The sequence below is a fragment of the Stenella coeruleoalba genome (assembly GCF_951394435.1).
Source record: "Stenella coeruleoalba genome assembly, chromosome: 14".
NCBI lineage: Eukaryota > Metazoa > Chordata > Mammalia > Artiodactyla > Delphinidae > Stenella > Stenella coeruleoalba.
The window spans coordinates 73,227,104-73,252,273 of record NC_137160.1 but is presented as its reverse complement, the minus strand read 5'-3'; the positions used below and the strand labels follow the sequence as shown (position 1 = coordinate 73,252,273).

The 25,170-nt window shown below is 43.5% G+C and overlaps 3 protein-coding genes across 5 annotated transcripts in view; 2 read left to right on the top strand and 1 right to left on the bottom strand.

Moving 5' to 3' along the window:
- Positions 1 to 295: 295 nt before the first annotated feature.
- DYNLL1 (dynein light chain LC8-type 1) lies at positions 296 to 2,651 on the top strand. The gene is made up of 3 exons (XM_079943393.1): positions 296 to 450; positions 664 to 801; positions 2,332 to 2,651. Exons 2-3 carry the CDS (start codon positions 670 to 672, stop codon positions 2,467 to 2,469), a joined length of 270 nt encoding a protein of 89 aa, XP_079799519.1. The 5' UTR covers positions 296 to 450; positions 664 to 669; the 3' UTR covers positions 2,470 to 2,651.
- A 153-nt stretch (positions 2,652 to 2,804) lies between these two features.
- On the bottom strand, positions 2,805 to 21,157 carry COQ5 (coenzyme Q5, methyltransferase). The gene is made up of 7 exons (XM_079943392.1): positions 20,947 to 21,157; positions 17,071 to 17,220; positions 12,983 to 13,204; positions 8,275 to 8,381; positions 6,356 to 6,444; positions 5,652 to 5,763; positions 2,805 to 5,569 (listed from the first exon to the last, which is right to left on the bottom strand). The coding sequence occupies exons 1-7, from the start codon at positions 21,146 to 21,148 to the stop codon at positions 5,468 to 5,470; spliced, it is 984 nt and encodes a 327-aa protein (XP_079799518.1). The 5' UTR covers positions 21,149 to 21,157; the 3' UTR covers positions 2,805 to 5,467.
- Positions 21,158 to 24,069: 2,912 nt separating this feature from the next.
- The window catches only part of RNF10 (ring finger protein 10), a 32,648-nt gene continuing 31,547 nt past the window's right edge, over positions 24,070 to 25,170 (top strand). For all 3 annotated transcript variants that reach the window (XM_079942066.1, XM_079942065.1, XM_079942064.1), the window contains exon 1: positions 24,070 to 24,676. In XM_079942066.1, the coding sequence (XP_079798192.1) occupies positions 24,520 to 24,676 (157 nt within the window). In that variant the 5' untranslated portion in view covers positions 24,070 to 24,519. The remainder of the gene's footprint in view (positions 24,677 to 25,170) is intronic.

Sequence of the window (25,170 nt, the reverse complement as noted above, 5' to 3'; positions counted from 1 at the left end):
GGACAACCTCCGTAAATTTGGAATCACTTCTCTTGACCTGGGCGGAAGCTTCCTTCGCACCTCTCTAGCCGCTGGGCGGTCCTCGCGACCCCACCCCAGCACCGCCTTCGGGGTGTTTGGCCTCATCTCGTGCGGCCCATTGCCGGGGCAACCGACGCCGAGAGCGGTGCATTGTGGTCTGCAACAAAATGCAGGAGAAAGATCCTGAGGGAACCATTGAGTCCATGGGCCAATGGGAGAGTTCTGGGGCTGTGTCAAGCCAATAGGGACGTTCGGTGGGGGGCGGGGCCGGCGGGAGCAGGGCGGGGCTTAGGTACTAGGCGGCGGCGGGTGGCGTGGGGCTCCATAGATGCGCCACGGCTTTAGTAGGGACCGTTCGTCTCGACCGGTCTGAGCCTCGCCAGCCCCTCCCCCAGGAGACCGTTGCAGTCGGCTAGCCCCTGCTCTTTGGTGAGAGACTCGGGGGGGTTCCACTATCTGGCTTCGTCCCCTGCCGGACTTATCCCGCCGTTCGGTCCGCGCGGCCCGCGCTTCCTGAGAAGTGGGGTTGGGGGTCGTCCCGGGGTGGCGTGGGGCGGGCGGAGCGGGCCCGGGAAGCTGGCGCCTCGCAGGCGCAGCCCGTAACCCAACTCCTCACCCTTTGCCCGGGCCTCGCCCCCCCAGGTAACCATGTGTGACCGAAAGGCCGTGATCAAAAATGCCGATATGTCGGAGGAGATGCAACAGGACTCGGTGGAGTGTGCTACTCAGGCATTGGAGAAGTATAATATAGAGAAGGACATTGCGGCCCATATCAAGAAGGTGAGGACAGGGCGCGGGCGTGGGGTTTCGGGCAGTTTGCGCTCAGCTGGGGCGAGTCACAACTTAGTTCCTTCTCCTCGATCCTGCGTCCCCCGAGCAATGGCAGAGATACTTGGGGGGCACGCAAAGTAGCGCGGGTGTAGAGGTTTCCAGAAAAGGACGCAAATGAATTTTGCGCTTCTCTTGAAGATCGGCCCCTCAGCGTTCGAAGTTTTTTTTTTTTTTAATTACCCAGCTCCACGGGGAAAGCGCCACCTAGTAACGGTTTCTAGGATCAGGCAGCAGCGGTTCCCCCCCTTCTGCATGATTGCTGCGCCCAGGATCCATCTGGGTGCTCGAGAGGGGGGTAGCTGCGTGGGTGTTTCCAGCAGGGCCGAAGGGAGATCTTGCCAGCCTTCAGTGGGGAGTCAGTCGGCAGTTGAGGGAAAGTGGGTGGTAGTGAGGGCTGGGTACTAGGTTGGGGGATTGGTAAATGGCAGTCTGTAGAAAGCTGGCAGGCCTGCCAACTTCTCGAGCTATGTTTTCTAGAAGGGAAGGAAGCTGGCAGCCTAAGCCGTGGGAGGGTTCTAGTCGAGAATGAGAAGATGAAAGACTTCGGATGGAGCAGAAATAAATACCTTTTTGACAGAGGCAGCAGCAGTGCGTTGGTCTAGTTTGTAAGAATTTTATTCCCCTTAGTCTAAAAGACGTTCTTGCTGTGTACAATACAATAGTAGCCAAATTTTGCCTAACTCACCAGAGACTTGTAGTACTTTCATAGAGAAGGACTAGCTTTGGCCCCTGCCTAGAGCTACCCAGTGAAACCTAGAGCCTCTGGGGGTGGGGAAAATAGGGAAAAGTTGTTACTGCAGTTTGCTCTCCTTGAGGACCAGGTGGTAGATTAGCACTGTTAGGATAGATGTGGGAAGAAGGGCTATTGACAGAAAGATAAAATTTGCCCAGGTAGCTGTCAGGTTCTGCTTCCAGCATTCTTTTTATAGGGACAGTGGAGTGCCAAGTGTCTTGTCCGTTTAAATTTTGATCCACAGTGGTTTAGAAGCTCATTGAGGCTTTGTTCTTTTGGAAGTCTTCTGTTTCAATAATACTGAAATGAGTTATAGTGGGGGTATTTTGGGCTAAATATTTACTATTTTCTTGGCTTTTGTAGGTGCATGTCGTACAATAGGAGGATAGTTTAGTTCTGTTTAAAAACTAGAGGATAAACTAGAACTGATGTCACCTGCTGTTAATGAATAAGAATATTCTAGAAGTTATGAAGGTGTAATTGCCATGATAACAAAGCGCTCTGTCTCTGACGTTGCCCTTTCTGACTTTTACCTCCCCAGCCCCCATTCCCAGCTTAGCTCAGATTGCAAGTATGTTTGCATTAATGCACCATGTAGGCGATTTGGAGCTGAGGAACATTCTTTCATTCTAAGAATTTGCAGATGCTGACGTTCCTTCTTTCTGCTCTGCTTATCTAGGAGGCAAACTCTGACCTCTGGTTTAGCACTAAAATTCTGTGTTCTTTTTCTTCTCCCCTTCCCCCAGGAGTTTGACAAGAAATACAACCCCACCTGGCACTGCATCGTGGGGAGGAACTTCGGTAGTTATGTGACACATGAAACCAAACACTTCATCTACTTCTACCTGGGCCAAGTGGCCATTCTCCTGTTCAAATCTGGTTAAAAGCATGGACTGTGCCACACCCAGTGATCCATCCAAAAACAAGGACTGCAGCCTAAATTCCAAACACCAGAGACTGAAATCTTCAGCCTTGCCTAAGGGAACACCTCGATCTTTATTGTGTTGTTTTGTACAGGGCATTCTCTGTACTAGGTTGTTGTGGTTATAAAGCAATTAGCAAAACAGCTTACATTTGTATTTATTTTCTATTCCATACCTCTCTGTCCCATGTTTTTTCTCTTCAAAATCCATTCCTTAAAAGAAATAAATGTGTTGGAGAAGTGTGCGTTAATAACGATTTGTTCAAATAATCTAGGGTTGAAGATGGCCTATTGTTTGATCTTGGGTAGTTTGGTGGGGGTGATTCCTTGAAGTTTCTGTGGGATATAACAGACTAGCCTATTCAACGCTCTTGAGTTTCATTCTTGCCCATCCTGCTACTGTTATGCATGGAAGAATACTACTCAGAAGTGCATGTTAAGAAATGCATGGCAGAGAAACTACTGAATTAACTCTTATTCCTAATCTGATGCTTTCCTTAAGTGCTCATTTTGTTAAAAGATACTGCTATAGAGTGTTCTGGGCCTTAGGCCTCAAGTGGTGATGAATGTATAGTAGTTCCATGGTTGTAAAATGGAAATAAGCTAATAAGAAAGTTGGGCTCTAGACTAATTTCCCCTCCCCTGCCTTGGCCAAAGAATATTCTAAAGATTAAAGGTGGTCTTAAAAGGGAAATCTTTTGAGGCAGCCCTCCATGTGATTCTAATAAAGTCTGCAGGAATTTAAACTTATAAGCCTGCTGTGCTGTGCTTTAACTAGCTGTGTTCACATGTGAATTGAAGCTTTCACTAAAAGACCCAATTAAAACTGGATAAGTAAACTTCATTAAAGGTTTCCTGCTATCAATTTTAGGAAGACAAATCTTTTCTATGAATAAAAGCGAATATGGCAGACTTGGCTTTTGTAGATAGGAAATATTCCAGAGGCTGAGACAACCCACGCCCATCCTGGGAAGCTGCAAGGAAGGTCCTGGCTTTTAAATTCCCCTTTGTTTTCAGTGTTCACATGAGGTAAGCCTTTTTGTTTTAGACCTTGGATCTATGAGATACAATTAGGGTGTCTGAGCAGCCAGGCTAATGCTACACAGAGCGGGTGATAGATCTGAATTGACTGATGATTCCATCTTGAGAGCAATATTAGGTCTGTAACATCTTTGGGAGGTTGTTTTTCTTTACCAGAACTTGGGGTCTTAAAAGTTCTAGTGAAGTTGATCAATGTTAGGACTGAGAAAGTTTCAGGGTAGAGGGGCAAACAATTGTTTTACTATTATGGCAATTCAAGTGGGAGAAGTTTTTCCCCTGCTTTCTGCAGGAGAGGAGCAGGAGGTACTGTGGAACGGGACTGCAATTGCAGTCGTTTAGGTTTGTATTTATATGAACAGACTGAGAATGTTCCTGTAATACATCTTTTTTCTACCTCCTTTTCCTCTTTTGTGACCTGGCTATATTTGAAGCCCAACAGGTGTTTGGCTTTCAAAGCTGCATCAATCTTGTCGATTTTAGCTCTACTTCCAGTCTCCAGCTGCCTTCAGGCCACAAACGGCTGGACAATGGGAGTTCTAATTTCATCAGGCCCATATCTATTGCCAGGAAGTGACAGCTTTTAACTTTTCTTTCTTGATTCAGATATGAGAATCACATTGCCACTGAGCGAGGACTGGGTTGATGACCTATGAAGGTTTTTTTACTGCCTGCTCCTTGTTAATTTCAGAGGCGCCAGCCGGCTGAAAACAAAACTTAAAAGTTTTTCTAAGGTTTAGCATTTTATCAATCGTTCTAAGGTGCTGTTCTTTGAGACAGGTGTATATAGAGTGCTGTATCTGGAAGCTTTTCAGTGACAAGGGCACAATCTTGTGAGTGAAGGTCGTGACTCACGTGAAGGGGTAAATGACCCCTTCTGTGCTGGGGCGAGAGGCAGCATATCTGAAGACTTTTCAAATAGCCTTGAACTAAGGTCTCTGCAATTCAACTGCCAGCCAACTCACAGGTTGATTTCTGCGATTTCTTACCAACCCTCCCCCACCCCCCAAAAAAACCCTTAAGTTTCATCTGCACTGAAAATATTTATGGTCTCATTTTTTTTTTTATGGTCTCATTTTAACATCAAAGAGTGGACTGTATTAAGGAGACAAGAGCTCTGTCCAGCTCTTCTGAGTACTGGAGGGGGTTTGGCTAGACAAATAGTTATCAAACTTTTTTTTTTGGCTATAAGATCCTGACTTCAAACGTATCCTGACAAAGAAGCTCTCTTTGTAAGACGTGAAATCAGGTACATTTATTCCTTCAACAAGGATTTGTCAAGTTTCCTTCATGACAGGCACTGAGGACACAATAGTGGCTTTTGGTAGAAGAGGACTGAATGAATAATGATGAAAGTGTATTTCTTTCACCTCCCTCAAGAAAAAAATGACAAAACCCATGAAAATTGTAAACTCTTAGTGTTTCAGGGCACAATTCTAGTTGTGATCCTTAGCCCTCTAATTTGGGCCTTGGCTTTTGGCCCCAGACTTAGTCCTAGGCTGAAAGATGGACTTGGGTACAGCTAGGAAGTTTTCTGGTTCAAATCATCATTGGGTTCTAATGATTCATTATCCCTCTGGAAGGCAGCACTGGCAGAGAAGCCACAGATACACTTCAAAACTGAGTTTCAGTGCTGGTTTTCCTTAACCACATACTACAGAGCCAAGAAAAATTAGTAGGAGTTAAGCAAAAAGCACAGACTAAATACCTCTGGGAGAAGGCCTGAAGCAGCCCCAAAGGAAAGCTGCAATAAAGTGACAGAAGCTTGTTTCTTTCACTCTGAGACTGGTCATATCAGAACATGAGTCCAAGGCGCACAGCCTTAGGAGGAGATGTTGTGCTGGTCTCACTAACCACATTATCCTTCGGCTCCAGCCTTTTGACAGGATGTGACTGGTTCACACTCCAGGATCTTAAAGGAGTTACAGTTTGAAGCCAGAATGAATGGCTACAATGCCTGATGTTAGATTTTCATAAGTCACCTTCTGAAAACCTGCATCTTCTATCATCTCCTTGAACTCCTCCTAAAACACAAAGAAGGATACAGCAAAAATCGCCTGGATTTCAACTGTAGGGCCTTTGTTGTAAGCTATAGAAGTTTTTTACCTGAGATGGGAACTGTCGGATACTTTCTACAAGGTATTGATAGGACTTCCAATCTCCTGCAATGACCTCTCCCAGGACAGGAATGACCTGGAAGCTATATACATCATAGAGCCTAAACAAAAAGGCAAAAGATTAAGATTAGAACGTGACCATTAATAAGCAAGAAGGTCTAAGCCTGGGATTATAAACTCAAATGCCTATAAGGGTCAAGCAAGTACCTGAAATAAGTGAAGTGGGCCAGGTGCAGAAGCCTAGGGAGTAGTGAGGGTGTGGTGACAGGCACAGTTAGGAAGTACCAGAAAAGTGGAGAAAGGGCAGTTACTACTCAGCCCTGACTATTGCCATGTGGGAATATGGGCTTAACCAGGATTGCCATATATCTGATTTCTCAAGTGAAGCTGGAAATCTAGATTTTTATGTAAAATTTCCTGATTTTAAAATATGGACATCTAAGTCAATTTTTAAAATACCATGAGTCAAACAAAATACATACGTGGGCCCACTTGAGTCTCTGGTTACTGGTTTGAGACCCTTCTGGCCTAGGTGTTGTCATTCAGACCTCAGAGGTGGCACTGTCCCTCAGGGACTCTGGGACACTGAACTATGAGGTTGATGCTTGTAGCTTACTGGCTATTTTCTTTCCACTTTGGGATGGGAAACCCTTGGCTAGATGATGAAAATCAAGCCCTGTTAACAATACCAACCTGGATACGAGCGGATTGTTTACTTGGCTGAACTCCAGACAGAGAAACCGTCCTCCTGGCTTCAGGACCCGATGGGCTTCCTGGAGCGCCTGAGCAAGACAGGAACAACAGAACACACTCGTCAGCAGCCCTCATTCAGCTCTGGGAGGCTGAGGCGGCGTCAGCTTCTATGGGCATTATAAAAGTGATTTCCCACAGATCCCGTGTTCACTCTCAGCTGGGAAGCTGTAACAGCAGAAATAGGCATTCTGCTGCCAGTGACTAGAGAAGGTTACTTGGAGTAATCTAAACTGACTCAGATTGGTACAACGCCCCACAGGCGGCAATTTTTGAATTACTTCTCAAAATCACAATGGATATTCCTTTTTGATCCAGCAATTTTACTTCAAATAATCTATCTTACAGAAATGTTTCTATTGTGGAAACGACATGGGTTATTCATTATGGCACGATTTGAACAGCACCAAGATTAGAAGCATCTTAACCATTAATGAGAGACTGGCTAAATTACGGAATATATACACAAAGGGAATCTATGCAGCTATTAAAAAAAGGAAGAGCCAGTGTTCTTTATGTGCTGACATGCAAAAGTCTGCAGGTATATAGATATATAGATATATAGATTTTTTTTTTTGCGGTACGCGGATCTCTCACTGCTGTGGCCTCTCCCCCCGCGGAGCACAGGCTCCGGACGCGCAGGCTCAGCGGCCATGGCTCACGGGCCCAGCCACTCCGCGGCATGTGGGATCCTCCCGGACCGGAGCGCGAACCCGTGTCCCCTGCATCGGCAGGCGGACTCTCAACCACTGTGCCACCAGGGAAGCCCTGCAGGTATATTTTTAAGGGAAAAAAAAGCAATGGGCAAAATGTTTCATATGCTAATATTTGTATAAAAAAGAAAGAAAATAAATACACTTAATATGCACAAGACATCTTTGCAAAGCTACATTAAGAAATTGGTGACTGCAGGGGGAAGAGGCACTGAATGGCTGGGACACAAGGTGAAGACTTTTACTGATATATCCGTTTGTGCCTTTTGAACTTTGAATCTACTAAAATTTATTATTTTTTTTAATTTAAAAGGAATAATAAACTGGCTACAGACATAGGACAGGTCATAAAAATGAAGCTAAAGTACACCATAAAGGATGTCCCACCCAAAGCAGGCAACTAGGCAACTGGAGTCCACATTACAGAAATGAAATGGGGTGCCTTGCTTACCATCTTCAAATGTTTGGACAGAATGTTCAAGCAGAAATAAAGAAGAGCTGCATCAGATTAAGAGCTGAACATTTCCCTTCTTCCTACAGAGGAACCATGAATCTAGCTACCTTCTGCCAAAATAGGGTTTGAGTGCCTTTTTCTCTGTCAGCCTTGGAAATCCCTCTGATCTGCAGTGTCAGAGTCAGGTGGCTTCACAAGCAAGAGGAAGCAGATGAAATGAGAGAGCAAGACTGACAGTCTCAAAAATGTAAATACTGGGATTTCTCTGGTGGTCCAGTGGTTAAGAATCCGCCTTCCAATGCAGGGGACGCGGGTTTGATCCCTGGTTGGGGAACTAAGATCCCACATGCCACAGGGCAACTAAGACCACGCACTCTAGAGCCCGCATGCCACAACTAGAGAGAAGCCCGCCGCCGCAACTAAGACCTGATGCGGCCAAATAAATAATTTTTTTTTTTAAGGATGTAAATACCAACCCAAGCAACAAAGGCTTCTGTGGGGATCTGCTCTGTGGTTTTTTTTCAATTTTGTGGGCAGGAAAATGGGCAATTTAAAGGATTAAGACCTCTAAGCCTGAAACATTCAACTCAGGAGCTGAGCCCAGAGAAGACTCTCTCCCTTTCCTCATTCACCGTGGAGCCACTCCAGGAGAACTAATATCCTGAGTCACGCAAGCGGATGCAGCCATTCATTACCTGATCAATGTGTGTGACATTCCGGATCCCAAAGGCAATGGTGTAAACATCAAATTTGTCATCATCAAAGGGCAGTTCTTCAGCGTCTCCCACTACCCAAGCAAGTCCTGAAAGAGAAAAGCAGTTCTGGCCTCAGTCTGGACAACTGTCTCCTCTGCACCCAGTGAACTGTCAAACCTGAGGAGGGGGTCATGGGAAACCCTGAATTTTCAGTAGGCCAGACAGAACTGTGGGTACCGTGGACACCCTGTTTGCGGCTGGCTTGTGAAGTGGGGACAGTCCTGTGGCAATTAGCCCTTAAACCTGTGGAATCTGAGCTAACTCTGGGTAATTAGTGTCAGAACTGAACTAAATTGTTGGACAGCTGGTTGACATTGGAGAACTGGAGAGCTGCTTGGTGCTGGGCAAACATCACACATGTGGTATCTGAAGTGGTGTCAGAAAATACACACCTGCCTTCTCCAGTGGATTCCTGGCCACCGTCTTCACGGTGTCCTCCAGTCCTGAGAATGTGAAGCTGGCGCCCTTGAAGTTTAGCAGGAAGTCCCCCCAAGGTTCTCAGAGTAGACACTGGTTACTTAGTTATGCCTTACCCTTAAGCAATTTTTATCCAACTAGGTGTTTTGTGTAAAGCACTGTGGTTAAGAGCCCAGGTCCTGGGGTTGCCTGTGTTCTAATTCCAGCTTCCCCATTTATTAGCCATATAATCTTTAATAAACTACTTTGTTTCCTCATCTGTAAAATGGAGTCAATAATAGTACCTACTTCAGACAGTCATTGGAAGTATTCTAAGTATGTAATTTAGTATAATTATATTGGTTCTACTGGAGTCATAGAGAAGCAAAGTGTCTTGACTGCAAATCTGGTCATGAATTCAGAAAACACCCAAGGGAGCTCCCCATCAGGGTAGCTATGTCCTCTGAGGATCCTGATTTGGCTTTAATATTATTCAACTTGCAGTGAATCAGACATAAAGTATGATATAGGGACTTCCCTGGTGGTGTAGTGGTTAAGAATCCGCCTGCCAATGCAGGGGACAAGGTTCGAGCCCTGGTCTGGGAAGATCCCACATGCCACGGAGCCATTAAGCCTGTGAACCACAACTACTGAGCCTGTGCTCTAGAGCCCGTGAACCACAACTACTGAAGCCTGCGTGCCACAACTACTGAAGCCCGTGCGCCTAGAGCCCGTGTTCCACAACAAGAGAAACAACCGCAATGAGAAGCCCGTGCACTGCAATGAAGAGTAGCCGACGCTCACTGCAACTAGAGAAAGCCCGCGCGCAGCAACAAAGACCCAATGCAGCCATAAATAAATAAATACATTTAAAATAAAATAAAACACTTGGCTTCCTTAAATAAATTAAATAAAAGCACTGTCACGTTCGGTGTCTCAATGGAACTTAAAAAAAAAAGTATGATATAGAAGGAAGGCACTATAGGGGTAGGTAAATGGAAATAACCCTCCTGGAAAGCATGCCAGCAGTATTTAACAAGAGCCTTAGTAATAAGTATATCCTTTGACCCAGCTATTTGAATTTTAGGAGGAGGACATTAATGACATCATCATCAAAGCTACTGCTTACTAAGCCCATGATGGCAGGGTCTGTGTTATCACTTTACATACATTATCTTCTCACATCCTCATACCGACTCTGAGACAGCCGTACTATCATCTTCATGTTTCAGGTGAACAAAATTGAGTATCAGAAAGATTGAAGTACCTTGCCTAAGGTCACACAGATGGATTAGAACTCAGTAAGTTTTATTCCAGAGCCTGTGTTTTTAACAGTTATGGGATAGTACCTCCTACTGTGAGAAGGGTTATTATTTTCTACATTTTATAGATAAGGTAATTGAGATCTAGAGAGCCTGAACACTTGTCCAAATATATTGTCAGTAAAAAGAAAATAATGATGCATGCAAAAATTTACAAATAAGGATGTCACAACATTGTGCTACGTGCAAAAACATCAGAAAAAAATGAAAGATCAACTAGTTACATAAATTGGTTATGCAAATCATAAAACATCCATATGAGAGAATATCATAAAAAATGATTTTAAGGAAATTTTTTTTTTTTTTGGCCGCACCATGCAGCTTGTGGGATATTAGTTCCTTGACCATGGATCGAACCTGAGCCCTCAGCAGTTAGAGTGTGGAGTCCTAATCACTGGACCGCCAGGGAATTCCCAGGAGTTTTTAATAACATGGGAAAATCTCATGATACAATGCTGAATTAAATAAAGCAGGATACTAAATTATATACATAAGATGTTCTCAATTTTATAAAAAGAACATGATTAGGAAAAAGCTAGGAAGGAAATATATTGAGGGTCATCTCTGGATGCTGAAACTCTGGTTAATATTTACTTCTTAATACCTTTTCAAAGTTTTGATTTCTAATATCCAAAATTTTCCCAAATATATCACTTTTATAAACCATCAAATAATCTTTTTAAGGTTCCTGCCCTCCAAGCTTCCATTTTGGGAGGAAGTGCTACATGTAAGGAAAACACATCATAGTACTACACACAAAAATGCCTTTACACATTAATTTTTTAAACTATTAAATCATTTCTAGGATCTTCCTACTTAGTTTCAAATTTTTTTGCATGATATTTTTTGCAAAGGCATTATTATTGGAGATTGATAAAGCAAGGAGGAAAGATAAAACCATACTATGCAGCATGTAATGATTCTATGCAGGTGGATTTCTTGGCTGTTAGGAGAGCCTGAAGGGCAAGCTGTGCTATGGAAGAGATGATTCAAGAGGTGGAACATTACCCATCATTTCCATCTTTGTTCTCCAGTCTTCGTGGCTAAGCACCAGAGAGAAGGGAAACACGTTTCTCAGTAGGAGTAAGAACACGGTGCCTTTGTCTAGAAACACTAGTGATTGTCAGCCTTCTGATCAGTGTTGATGGTTAACAAAAGAGCCCTTCATTTGGGGGGCCAAGTGGGCTGCAGTTCGTCTAGGCAGCTCATTCTGCGGGTGGGAGGAGGAGGAGGAAGCAGAATTGAGCTAAAATAACCATAGACACTCATGGTGGGGGTGGGGGAGGGGAGAAGTGCTGACATGGACCCAAGGGACTTGGCTTCCTTTGCTGTGCACCGCTGCCTCTCACGGGGGCTGCCTGCAGTGCTCGGCCAGCGTGGAAGAGGGCAGTGCAGCGGCTCTGAAGAGCTGGGTAAACATGCTGCAGCTGCCAGATCAGTACTACTACTGGGGCATAAAACTGGGGGCAAAAGTATTTCAAAATATGAAAACAAACAGAAAGCCAAATGCAAAATATATATCTTTAAGCTAGAGCAGAAACTGTCTATTTGGAGGCTGCAACAGGTTCCTGGAGATACCCAGGCATTCTCCCATTGGCTGTTGAGAGTACCGTGCTAGGGAAATTTGAGGAGTACCATTTACAGGTGATTCTTCAACTGCATCAGTTGGGCCCTCTGAGAAAACCACGATGAAATAGAGGTAGGAGGGCAAAAGGGTTTTTTTCTTTTTTGGGGGCAGGGGGTGAGAGGAGACACCTGGAAAAAATAAAAAGGAGAGGAAGCAAGGCTGTGTGGGAAAAGCCATTAGACCTACAATGGAATATTACTCAGCCATAAAAAGAAACGAAATTGAGTTATTTGCAGTGAGGTGGATGGACCTAGAGTCTGTCACACAGAGTGAAGTAAGTCAGAAAGAGAAAAACAAATGCCGTATGCTAACGCATGTATTTGGAATCAAAAAAAAAAAAAGGTACTGATGAACCTAGTGGCAGGACAGGAATAAAGACGCAGACGTAGAGAATGGACTTGAGGACACAGCGGGTGAGGGGCGAAGTGAGAGTAGCATTGACATACATATACACAACCAAATGTAAGAGAGATAGCTAGTGGGAAGCAGCAGCATAGCACAGGGAGGTCGGCTCGGTGCTTTGCGATGACCTAGAGGGGTGGGATAGGGAGGGTGGGAGGGAGCCTCAAGAGGGAATATGGGGATGTATGTGTGTATATGGCTGATTCACTTTGTTGTACAATAGAAATTAACACAGTATTGTGAAGCAATTATATTCCAATAAAGATGTATTAAAAAAATAAATAAATAAATCACAACCCCGCCCCCCACCCCCCCGCTCCCCCAAAAAACAAAGCCATTAGACCTGGATGAAAATCTGAGAAAGTCTCAGCCCACCCAGTGGCGGGGGTGGGGTGGAGGTGCTCTGGAGCAAAGACTGCCTGTGAAAAGAGCCCCACGTGGGAAATGTCCAGGCCCCAGGAGCCCCCTGGTTTGAAAGCTGAAGCAGAGCTTAGTTTTGGGAGGGGGATGAAATGGCTCAAGAACAGGGCATGGGGGTCACTGGGGAGCTGCTGGGAATTAAAAGCCAAACTTGTCTCAGTGTCCAAGAGCTGAGATCCAAAGAGTCAGCCCCCATTCCGGATCTGCCATTTAAGTTGTGTTAGCTGAAGCAGATACTTAACCTCTTTGGGTTTGGGTTATCTCCCCTGTCACATGTGGCTGATAATCTAACTCCCTGGGTTGCTGAAATAATGTACATAACAGCACACATGCTGGACGCAGCCACACAAATTATCTTCCACTCCTACCTACCTGCAAGTTTTTGAAACCTGGAAAGAAAGCATTTCAGCATTGTACATATTCCATCTTATTTTATAAACATATAAACATCTCCTCTGGGTCCATTTTCTGCAGGACTTACCAGCTTTGTATCCTCGAGCACGGGCTTTCTGTTTTCCAATCTTTAGCATCTCCTTGTTGATGTCACAGACCATGACATGAGAACCGTCCAAAGAATCCTCCTCATTCTGGTACTTTTTGGCAATTTCTTCCCAGGATAAATTTTGTTGGGCCCTTAATTGCCTCTTCTCCTTTCTCTGATGCTGTGCCTGAACATAATTAAGGAACCGGAATGCAATGTCACCTGTGGGAAGCCAACAGGAGGAAAGATCAAACACAAACAAAAACAAAAACCCAGCATTTCTTAAACCCCAAAGGAGCAACAAAGGTACAGGGGTTGAGGAGTGTATGAAAATTGAATTTTGTACTCATCTCAACAGTAACTATTTTTTTAATTTTTATTTTTATTTATTTATTTTATTTATTTTTGGCTGCGTTGGGTCTTCCTGGCTGTGCGCCGGCTTTCTCTAGTTGCGGTGAACGGGGGCTACTCTTCACTGTGGTGCACAGGCTTCTCATTGCGGTGGCTTCTCTTGTTGCGGAGCACGGGCTCTAGGTGTTCAGGCTTCAGTAGTTGTGGCTAGTGGGCTCTAGAGCGCAGGCTCAGTAGCTGTGGTGCACGGGCTTAGTTGTTCCACGGCACGTGGGACCTTCGGGGACCAGGGCTTGAACCCGTGTCCCCTGCATTGGCAGGTGGATTCTTAACCACTGTGCCACCAGGGAAGCCCAGTAACTTTTTATTTTAACAGTAAATTTCTAACGTCTAAGATTCTTTAAAAAACCTGGACTTCCCTGATGGCTCAGTGGTTAAGAATCCGCCTGCCAATGCAGGGGACACGGGTTCAAGCCCTGCTCCAGGATGACTCCACATGCCGCGGAGCAACTAAGCCCGTGCGCCACAGCTACTGAGGCCACGTGGCAGAACTACTGAAGCCCATGCTCCACAACAAGAGAAGCCACCGCAGTGAGAAGCCCGTGCAACACAACGAAGAGTAGCCCCCACTTGCCACAACTAGAGAAAGCCTGTGCACAGCAATGAAGACCCAAAAATAAATAAATAAATTTATTTTATTAATTAATTTATATTAATTTAATTTAAAATAAATTAATTTATTTTATTAATTAATTAATTAATTAATTAATTTTTAAAAACCTCAGGCTTCCCTGGTGGTGCAGTGGTTGGGGGTCCGCCTACTGATGCAGGGGACACGGGTTTGTGCCCCGGTCCAGGAAGATCCCACATGCTGTGGAGCGGCTGGGCCCGTGAGCCATGGCCACTGAGCCTGCGCATCCGGAGCCTGTGCTCCACAACAGGAGAGGCCACAGCAGTGAGAGGCCTGCATACCTCAAAAAAAAAAAAAAACCTTTAAAAAATTGCATATGTAATGCATGGACACATTCTTACTATAAGACTCAATACCTAAACATGTAGAATAAAACATGAAAGTTGCATTCTCTGTCCACACTCTCCAGACATAACAAGTGTTAAGAGCTCAGTGTGCATCCTTCTAGCCTTTTTCTAATAATTTTTATGACAGTAACATAAAGGTACAGTCACAAGCAACAGTTCCCTGCCACACCACTTCCTACTCCCAGTTCAGTTCCCCACAGACCATCCTTCCCAACTCCTTTAGCTGTTTATTCTGTTGGTTACAGCTACTTCTTTACTCACCCCCATCTCTGCTTGCTTTTATCCTCCCAATATATTTTATCACTTTTCATAATTCCTCACAGATACCTTTGTAACCTAAAGTAATAAACTAATCAATATATTTTTTCAATTTTAATTTTTTTATTGAAGTATAGTTGATTTACAATGTTTCAGGTGTATAGCAAAGTGGTTCAGTTTTACATATATATACATTTTTTTCTTTTTCATATTCTTTTCCATTATAGGTTATTACAAGATATTGAATACAGTTCCCTGTGCTATACAGTAGGTCCTTGTTGTTTATTTTATATATAGTAGTATACATCTGTTAATCCCAATTCCAAATTTATCCCTCCACCCCAGTATTTTATTTCTTATTCCACCAACTACAGACAGTATCTCTTTTGACTCCCTTCAGCGTTCCATCATATATATATTTTTATTCTGTCAAGCCTGATAACATTTTATTTGTTCTATAGCTATGTCTTCTGTGCTTTGTTGATGGTTTGAGTCTAAAAGCTGAAAATCAAGTGTGTACATTATTGTGACTAGGTAAATATTGTTTGGGCAAAGCCAGTGCTTTCCGGGATCACATTTCCCTTTTTACAATGCGGTTTCCTTGTCTTTGTTTTGTTTTTTTCTTACACTGTAAGAAATATATCCTTAAGTTTTTCCATTTTCTCCATCCAATTCGGTATTCTCTAGTCACTTTCCTATATATTTAAATATAATTATATGTACTCATATAAAACAACTTAAAAACATAAATGGGGATCATATTATATGCATTGTATACAACTTTTCTTTTTCTTCCCACTTAATATGTCCTTGAGGCCATTCCATTGGTATTTCTAGGCTTTCCTCATTCTTTTAAATAGCTACCTAATATTTTATAGTATTGATGTATCTTAATTTAAAGCCATTTCTTTTTTAAAAAAATATATTTATTTATTTTTTGACTGTGTTGGGTCTTCGTTGCTGTGTGTGGGCTTTTCTCTTTAGTTGTGGCGAACGGGGTCTACTCTTCATTGCGGTGCACAGACTTCTCATTGCGGTGGCTTCTCTTGTTGCGGAGCATGGGCTCTAGGCTCGTGGGCTTCACTAGTTGTGGCACGTGGGCTCAGTAGTTGTGGCACGCAGGCTCAGCAGTTGTGGCTTGCAGGTTCTAGAGCGCAGGCTTAGTAGTTGTGGCGCACAGGCTTAGTTGCTCTGCGGCACGTGGGATCTTCCCAGACCAGGGATCGAACCCGTGCCCCCTGCATTGGCAGGCAGATTCTTAACCACTGCACCACCAGGGAAGTCCCTAAAGCCATTTCTTTATTGAGGTAGAAATAGGTTATTTCCAATTTTTCACTATGACTAAAAATTATGCAGTGAGCATATTTGTAGCTCTACTTTTTCAATGTCTTTTTAAATATATGGGATTACTTTTCAATTGCATTTTCTAAATGGGCAGTTGCCAGCATGTGGTAATGTTACTGGCTGGGGTACATTGGAGATGGAAGCAGCTCTAACTGACCCCCTTCTGTAGCTATCTCTCTGTGCAAGTTTTTGTTTTTGTTTTTGTTTTCAGACTAGATGTCTGGAATTGGAACTGTGGGATCCTAGACTGTAAGCATTTTAGATTTTGATAGATTCTGCTAAACTGTCCTCCACCGTACTGCCCTCTGTGCTTCCTTTTGGGTAGAGGGCCACACCAACAAAGCCACACATAAACATGTGTCAAACATGGACATTATTCTACTGTAATTTATTATTATACATTATCCTATTAGTATAGATTATTACATTATTACATTATATTACACATTGTGACATTTTTCTCTCCAAATGCCTAGTGTGTACCAAATAACAAAGGACCATGCACAAATAAATGAGCTTTTGATATCTGGTATCATAGTAGATTAGGCAGAAAAGTCTGCCTAGAAAGCTTACATAACATGATAAAAGCTCTCCCCCTTTCCCACACCAAAGAAAGAGGGAAAGTGGGATAAAGGTTAAATAGAAGGTAAAACGGTTGTTTAGATGGGGAAATGCCACTAGAGTTAAAAATTGGTCGTTTTACTTTGTAATCCTCTGAATTTTAGAAAAGTGACAGGCACAAAGCTGATATTCTGTGCTTTTGACTGACATTCAGTTAAAAAAGGAAAGAATAAATCTTTCTGAGAAGTGTACTGATTTTCAATTACTATTTTCAGGCTAATGGTAGGTGAGCTAGCTCATTCCAACAAGAGACACTAATTTTTTTGAACTATTTTATTTTTATTTTTTACTTATTTATTTATTTTGGCCACACTGCGAGGCTGCGGGGTCTCAGTTCCCCGACCAGGGATCTAACCGGTGCCCCCTGCAGCGGAAGTGCAGAGTCTTAACCACTGGACCGCCAGGGAAGTCCCAAGAGACACTAATTTTTATAAAAGGAGCTTAGTGGTACCCCAGGATACAGAACTGTATGTTACCTGTGCCTCCAGCAACATCCAGCAGCTGGGTCCCCGGAAACGGGCGCATCTTCCAGAGCAGCAAATCCTTCCAAATACGGTGGATACCAAGACTCATCATATCATTCATCACATCATACTTCTTGGCCACACTTTCAAACACCTGATAGACTTGAGAGAAATACAACATGATTGGACTATTCATAAGATTAACCTGGAAAAGTCCTAAATGAAAGAGGAGAAAGCTTCCCCCCCATGAAATTAACTGTCTGCAAGGTGGAGCCAAGTCATAATGCTTGATGCCCAAATCTTCACCTTAACATTACCCCTTCTAAAAAAGGCTTAAATTACATCATGTAAGAAAGAAGTCAACCTCTTTTATGTTATCTTAGTTAGCTTTACCTAGGGCCATTACCTTGTAATAATGTCATGCACATACTTAAGTACTAAATAGGTTTCTGTTTTTCTTTTTCTTTTTTTTTTTTGCCACACGTCTTGGCTTGCAGGATCTTAGTTCCCTGACCAGAGATAGAACCTGCGCCCTCAGCAGTGAAAGCGCTGTGTCCTAACCACTGGACCGTCAGGGAATTCCCCAGTTTCTGTTTCTTAGAGGAAGGGGCAGGGAGGGGGTTGGAATGTTTCTAATATTATTATAATAAAAGACAACAAAATCCTTTAGGAAGACACGACAAATGGATGGGAAGACCTCAGCTCATCTCTGCCAGCATCACTGAGAAAAACCTCATGTACAATTTGGTGGGCAGATGGATGGCAGGATGTGAATCAGGGCCAGGTCACACTGTAGAGGGTCCTCATGACCCAACATAGGATTAAGGCAGAATGTGGAATCTGGGCTAGCTGAAGAGTTAAGGAATTTATTATCCAATACACTTTAAAGTACAGGCTACATTTAACTTCTTTGCACCTCAATTTCTGCCCATGAGATGAGAATATCAGCGCCAGCCCCCTACCTGCCTGCCGTAAGGCTGAATTAGGTAATGAAGGGGAGACACGTTGAGTTCCTCAGATAAAATGTGCTGCTTAGACCCAAAATATTACTGTCCTCTGCTGAATCAGCAGACTATAGAGCCCCCTCCTTTAACTCAATCTTGAATGTCTATTCTCAACCTTGGGATCCTATAAGCTTGCCCTTTGCTTTTGAACATCTTTTGGGGTACTTAGAGGGACACTAAGGCTCAACCCACTAAGTATAAGCCCTTCTTGCTTTATATGGTTCTAATATACAAGAATTTCAGTTACTGTGGTTTAGTTCAATAATGCCAGTCCTCTAGCAACATCATTCAAATCCAGTGGTATATTAACTGTGACTAATTACATAAAGTACACATTTTGCTAGTAGTTCTTCAGTCCACAAATCATACATAAATAACAGATATGCATCATGATCAGAAGCCAACAATGTCACTTCTCTTACAGTTTGTAGCTGGTTGGTCACTATACATCAGTTATTCAGTTCACATGCAGACAGCAAAGCATGTAGTTGTGTTATCTTCTCATCTCAGCTGTAAATCTCTGGGGCATTTTACAAAACTAGATAACTGAAAGAGGAAACTGGCCAATGGAAATGAAAGTGCAACAAAATAATGAAAAGTGATAAACCCTGGAAGTGAAATTTGAATACATCAGTGGAGTTACAGGAGAAACATGACCATGGGAATGTTGATACTGCTGCCCCTCGAGAGGTTTTAGATATGCAGCCAGAGGAACTTTGGGAAAATGAACTTATGGATGTAAATGAGAATGTGGTTGTGATGAAAAGGTTGAAGATGTCCCAGAGGAAATGATGCCAGCAAAAAATTTCACATTAAAGGAATTCTTGGAGATATTTCATGACATTGAAAGTGAAAGGATAAAATGTTAGAAGCTGACTGAACCTTAGAAACACGTCTGACCGTTTGCTGAGGCATGGAGAAGGTGCTCACTCCCTACTGTAAATTATATGACAAAAAGGATGCAAACACTGTTTAAACTACTCGTGGTAAATTTTTTACAAAGGACTAAAACAACTTAATTCTCAATCTTTCTAATTTTTTGTTAGATTTTAATTTAATTTTAAATTTAAACAATTAAAAATTCTAATTGTATTAATTAAATCTAATTTTAAATGACAGTGTGCTAAATAAATATCAACTTTACTATTTTTTCATTTCCTTATATATTTATAACTGACATTAAGAGAGTTTTTTATGTTTGATAATTTTTAAAGGTTCTGGAACAATCGCAATTTTCCCCATTGATCTTTACGATCATTGTCATGATTTCAGCTTGCATGGACATTTTTACTGTCCTGCATCATTGTGCAAAGATTGCCTGTACTTCAATCTTGGGTCCCAATCTGGAAGTCATATTTAGCTTAGTGGGTAACTCTTCCCCCCGTCATTGTGTGAAATGTTGTTTATACATTGTAAAGCACAATACAGAGGTTAAGCATTATTATTATTTTGGAAGCAACCCATGTGTATTCAAATTCCAGCTATGCCACTTATCAGCAGTTTATTCATCTATACAAACAGGATAAGAGTTCCTACCTCATACGCTTGTATTTATAAGAATTAATGTAAAATATTTTTAAAAGGTTTCAGGGCCTCAATAAAAGTTTGCTATCGTTTTACTTGGCTCCATTTATTTCACTCCACAATCAGTTATCAAGCTCCCAATGTGCATCAGGTGCTGAGGATACAGACGTGAATGAGCCACCATCCTAGCTTTCTGGGGAGTCACAGTGAAATAAATGTTAATTTAAATTCAGTATTCAAAGAGTTACAAGGGCTTCCCTGGTGGCGCAGTGGTTGAGAGTCTGCCTGCCAATGCAGGGGACACGGGTTCGTGCCCCGGTCCAGGAAGATCCCACATGCCGCGGAGCGGCTGGGCCCGTGGGCCATGGCCGCTGAGCTTGCGCGTCCAGAGCCTGTGCTCCGCAACGGGAGAGGCCACAACAGTGAGAGGCCCGCGTAGCGCAAAAAACAAAATAAAACAATCAGAGTTACAGTAGAGCTACGTATAATATTTAGTTAAGATTCAGGTGAGAGGTAATACAACGTGCTAGTCTATAAGAGGATGGAAATTCAGTTGTAGGCTCTTTCTCTTATTTCCTGGGTGAACATAGGCCAAGTTAAGGAACCTCTCAGAGTCTCACCTTATCCATCTGTAATATGGGCATAATACCTTCCCCATTACAAATGGTACAGTTGGAGTTTTAAAAAAGTTCTTTTCCTTTCCCATGCTTATGGTGAACACAAAAAACTGCTCAAAAATATCTAACATTTACTGAGCAATTATGAAGTGCCTGGCATTATTCAAAATTCTTCAGTGTATGAAGTAATCTAATCTTCACAAGAACTCTATGAAAAAAGTTACTATTATTCCTATCGGGCAAATTTGGAAGCTGAGGCACACAGAAAATAGTTTCCTTCTTTCTTTGTATAAAAGATGGCCTATCCCTTTAGCAAGAGATTAAGAACTTGGGCTCTGTAGTTGGGCCAAACTGGGTTGGAATACTAGTTCCACCACTCACTAGCTGTATTAAACTGGGCAAGTTTTTGCTTAAGCTTTAAGCCTCAATTTCCTCTTACGTAACATGGGATAGCAATATTCATCATCGGGAAGTTGAAATGAGATTGTAAACAAGGTCTGCACACTGCCTGGCACATCATAAACGCTCAACTGATGGGGTTTTGTGATAATTACTTAAAAAGAGGTAGCGTCTCAGTTTGGCAGGGTTAGGCTGGGGCTACTTCTTGGAGGTCAGGACTGCAGAAGATAAAGAAGATAATGCATCAGAGCCGATAGGACTTTAAATCAACCCTTAATATGGGCGGAAGAAACTAGATCGCAGACGGTCAGATTTCCCCCCCTCCACCCTCTCACCCTTTTCACCTTTGCCCCCCTTCTCCTCTTCCGACACAGTCTCAAACCCGAAGTGCGTTTCGGTTGCCCGCTTCTCTTGGGACAAGGGCCGCGCACCCAGCGGGCCCCTGGGCCAGGAGCTACGAAGCCCGGGAAGCCTGCAGCCCAGCAACACCCGCGACGACCCACGGCAGCAGAAGCTCCATAAAACCCAGCTCCTGGGGGCCGCCATCTTGACAGTCGCGTGACCGCCGCCAGGCAGGATGTCGCGTTGCCTCACTAGATGGCTGACGGCGGCCGGCCAGAGACATTATTAGCTGAAGGCGTCCTGAAACCTGATATTAAGGAGTTCTGCAGGATCCCTGGGATTCTGAGGCTATTTAGTCTTTGAATACCCGAAATCCCTTTCTCTTTCTCTCTCCAAATTGAATATAGAATTCACCAGGAATGAGCGGACCCTAGGGAGAACCCCCAATCACTTCTCAGAGGGCACGTCTCTGCATCTTGCCAACCTGTACTACTAACTTCCAAGATATTGAGTAACTCTTGTTTTCTGGTGCAGAAGAGGGCAAACGGAGGTACAGTGTGGTAAAAGGCTAATATTACGGGTTAAATTCTCGCAATCCTTGGCGTGCATAAAGAATCACTTGGCATGATCTTAAAGTGCACATTTCCGGGCCCCAAATACCAGAGATTTTGGATCAGTAAATCTGATATGGATACTGAGAATCTATTTGACCAAACTTCTCTGGTGATTTCTATGAGAGGGATTGGCAGACCAGTCTTGAGAAACATATGCTAGACTACTCTGAATAATAAACATTGGAAAGATTGTTCGTTGGTCTTTCCATTTTATGGACCTAGGAAGTTCATAGATGGGAAGGAAAGCTCTGGCATCTATTTAGTAAGTCGCCAGAAAACACCACTCAGCCTCCCTCTCCTGCTATCACAAAGCTACATTTCTAGCTCCAACTGGTATAGAATGAGTGCTTTCCTTCAACCCCAGATTTTCCCATTCTTTTCTATGGTAAGTGTAACATAGAGCATCTTGCGCAAAAGAGGATGGAGGTGGTGAGTTTTATTTGGATTTCTGTATGTTTCTGCTTTAATTTTCTTTAAAGTATGTTTCCTGTAAATGTTTCACAAGGAGAAAGTGCCAAGGACCCTAAGAAACTACTTTGAAAAGGAAAAATCTCTTCTTGGCTTAATGTAGCCTGACAGATGGACACCTACTGCTTTATTTTGGAAGAACTACACTGGGATTTCTCTCTTTCCCTCTCTTTTAAGAGAGATAGAAGAAAGGAATGATTCACCCATGTAATCAGAGTTCTCACATCTTTGTTAAAGGAAATAAAAAATCATCCAGGAATCTTAGTGTATCTTCCACGTCTATTCATACTTAAGAATGGACTTAAGGATTTTCTAGACTTAATTTGATGCATGATGTAGCCATTCTCTCATTTCAATATGATTTGTGGTGGGAAAAAAGCTGGTAAAGGGAAAACAAGATAAGGACTGCTGGAGGGCATTTAAGGAAATTTAAAAAATGAGATTAGGGCTTCCCTGTGGCGCAGTGGTTGAGTCCGCCTGCCAATGCAGGGGACGTGGGTTCGAGCCCTGGTCCCGGAAGATCCCACGTGCCACGGAGCAACTCAGCCCGTGTGCCACAACTACTGAGCCTGCACTCTAGAGCCCGCAAGCCACAACTACTGAAGCCTGCATGCCTAGAGCCCATGCTCTGCAACAAGAGAAGCCACCACAATGAGAAGCCTGCGCACTGCAATGAAGAGTAGCCCCCCACTCGCCGCAACTAGAGAAAGCCTGCGTGCAGCAACGAAGACCCAACACAGCCAATAAATAAATAAATAATAAATAAATAAATGAAAAAATGAGATTAGTATCTAATTTCCTTTATCCCAGTTAAAACTGTTAACTGCAAGATGGATTGACTTGTATATACTTATTAATGTTTTGTATAACGTGATGATTAATAAGGAACCCAAAAGGGCCTAATTAGGGGAAGTCTAGGATTTTGTCTATTTGTTTATTTGTTCATCTATGACTGCTGATATTCTGCTCATCCTTCTATGCTCAGCTCAAGTAACACCACCTCTGGGGAAGCCCTCCTCTACCCCTCCTAAATTTTTGTATGTCTCTCCTTGAGGCCTCTGCTCTGGTCTGCATTTTGTGTCAACTTTATTATAGTCCTTATCACATTCTTGCATTAATGTATTTTGGAATTCTTTGGGCTGAGCACAGTGCCTGGCATATAATAGGTTTCTAACTAGATAAGGTTAGCCTTATTTATTGTTATATTTATAATAATTATTTATCTTTTTCACAGTGTTTTTCTGTGATCCTTCAAATCTTGAACTGCTACGGTTGGAACGAATCATTTATAATTTTCCAAAGTACAGATGGGTGTCATATGATTTCTAAAATACATATGTGATTTTCTAAGTCTCAGTGTCCATATCTGTAAAATGGAGAGCTGCTTATCTTACAGGTAGTTGAGAATGTCACTTATTAGCTTTGTGATCATGGCAAATGATCTAAGCTTTTTGAGCCCGTTTCCTTGTCTTTAAATTTGAATTATTGTGAGGATAGATGTGATACTCCATAAAAACTGCACAGAGCAGTGTCTGCTAATGATAAGCACTCAATGATAACTATTATTATTAACACTGACATGAAATATTAACAATGATTTATATTAATAAATGACAATGAAATGAAGTAATTGCATGAGGAAGTGCTGTAGAGTGATACTAAATGTAAAGTATTGTCATTATTATCATTATTAGGAGATTGAGTAAGAGCCATAAATAAATTGATATTAATACTAGAATAAGAACTATAACTTACAATGAGTCAATAAAGGAATTCCACAGGTATTCCAACGTTTGGATGCATTATGAGTGGTATATATTATTATTAGTGTACTAAGACCAAAACCTGTACTGCAAGTCCCATCATCCTGTAAGATCTGTCACACATTGAGGAGGAAAACAAAGGAAAAAAAACAAAAAACAAACAAACAAAAACCCATTGGACCCGGATGTAGGCATAAAACTACATTTCCCAGCGTGCTTCACACTCACATCTCCACTATATATAGTTCATCCGGGTTCTTCGAGATGCTGTTTGGCGACTCGTCGCCATTCCCGGAGCAGCTCGGCCTCGGCCCAGAGGCGAGTGTCGGTCTCTGTGTCGGAGACACTTGTCCCCGACACCAAGACAGCAAGCCCTCTCCCTTGCCCCGCGGCGGGAGAGCGTGTCCGGCCGGCCGGCGGGGCTCGCGCACCCTCCCTCGCCTCCCCTTTCCCTGCAGCCTCCGCCCCGCCAGGCCCGGCCCGGACCTCCGAGCCCCGGCCTCCTCCTCCTCCTTCTCGGTCACCGCCGCCGCCGCCGGGCTCAAGAGCCCCGCCCGCCGCTTCTCCTTCCAGTTTGAGAAGCCGAGGAAGGAAACAGGGAAAAATGTCGCCATGAAGGCCGAGAACCGCTGCCGCCGCCGACCCCCGCCGGCCCCGAACGCCATGAGCCTGGGTCTCCGCCGCGCCCGCTCCGCTCCGACTGCCGCCGCCGCCGCCAAGGCCCCCTTTGATGCCGCAGAGCTCCCCCAGCGCCGCCGCCACCGCCTCCGACATGGACAAGAACAGCGGCTCCAGCAGCTCCTCCGCCTCTTCGGGCAGCAGCAAAGGGCAACAGCCCACCCGCTCCGCCTCTGCAGGGCCGGCCGGCGAGTCTAAACCCAAGAGCGGTAAGGGCGGGCTCCTGTGGCGGGGGGCGACTGCTCCTAATGCTGGGGAGGATCCTCGCTCGTGTGCCAGCTGGGTCACCCAGGGACAAGCTCCGCTTTCTACTATTCATATCTTTCTCTTTCCCATGGCTCCCATTACTTCTAGTTAACACTTAATGAGAACTGTACTGCGTGGTTTTAGTACATCCTTGCATTAAAGCTCGAAATAGCTCGGTGAAGTAGATGCTATTCTTATCCCCATTTTGCGGATGAGGAAATTGAGGCTCAGAAAAGGTGAGGTCACCAGCTAGTATGTGTAGTAGGCCTGAAGACCTGGTTTGTCTGACGCACCAGCGTACGCTCCTAAAACCACTAAGTTCATTTACTCTTAATGTTGAATTAGAATTGGGTAGTGTTCAAGTTTAAACGGGAGGGTGGGGCCCAGAGATTTGTTAAACTCAAATCTCATGTTGAATGACCTGGTCCCAGATCTCCCCAGATGAAGAGGACTCATC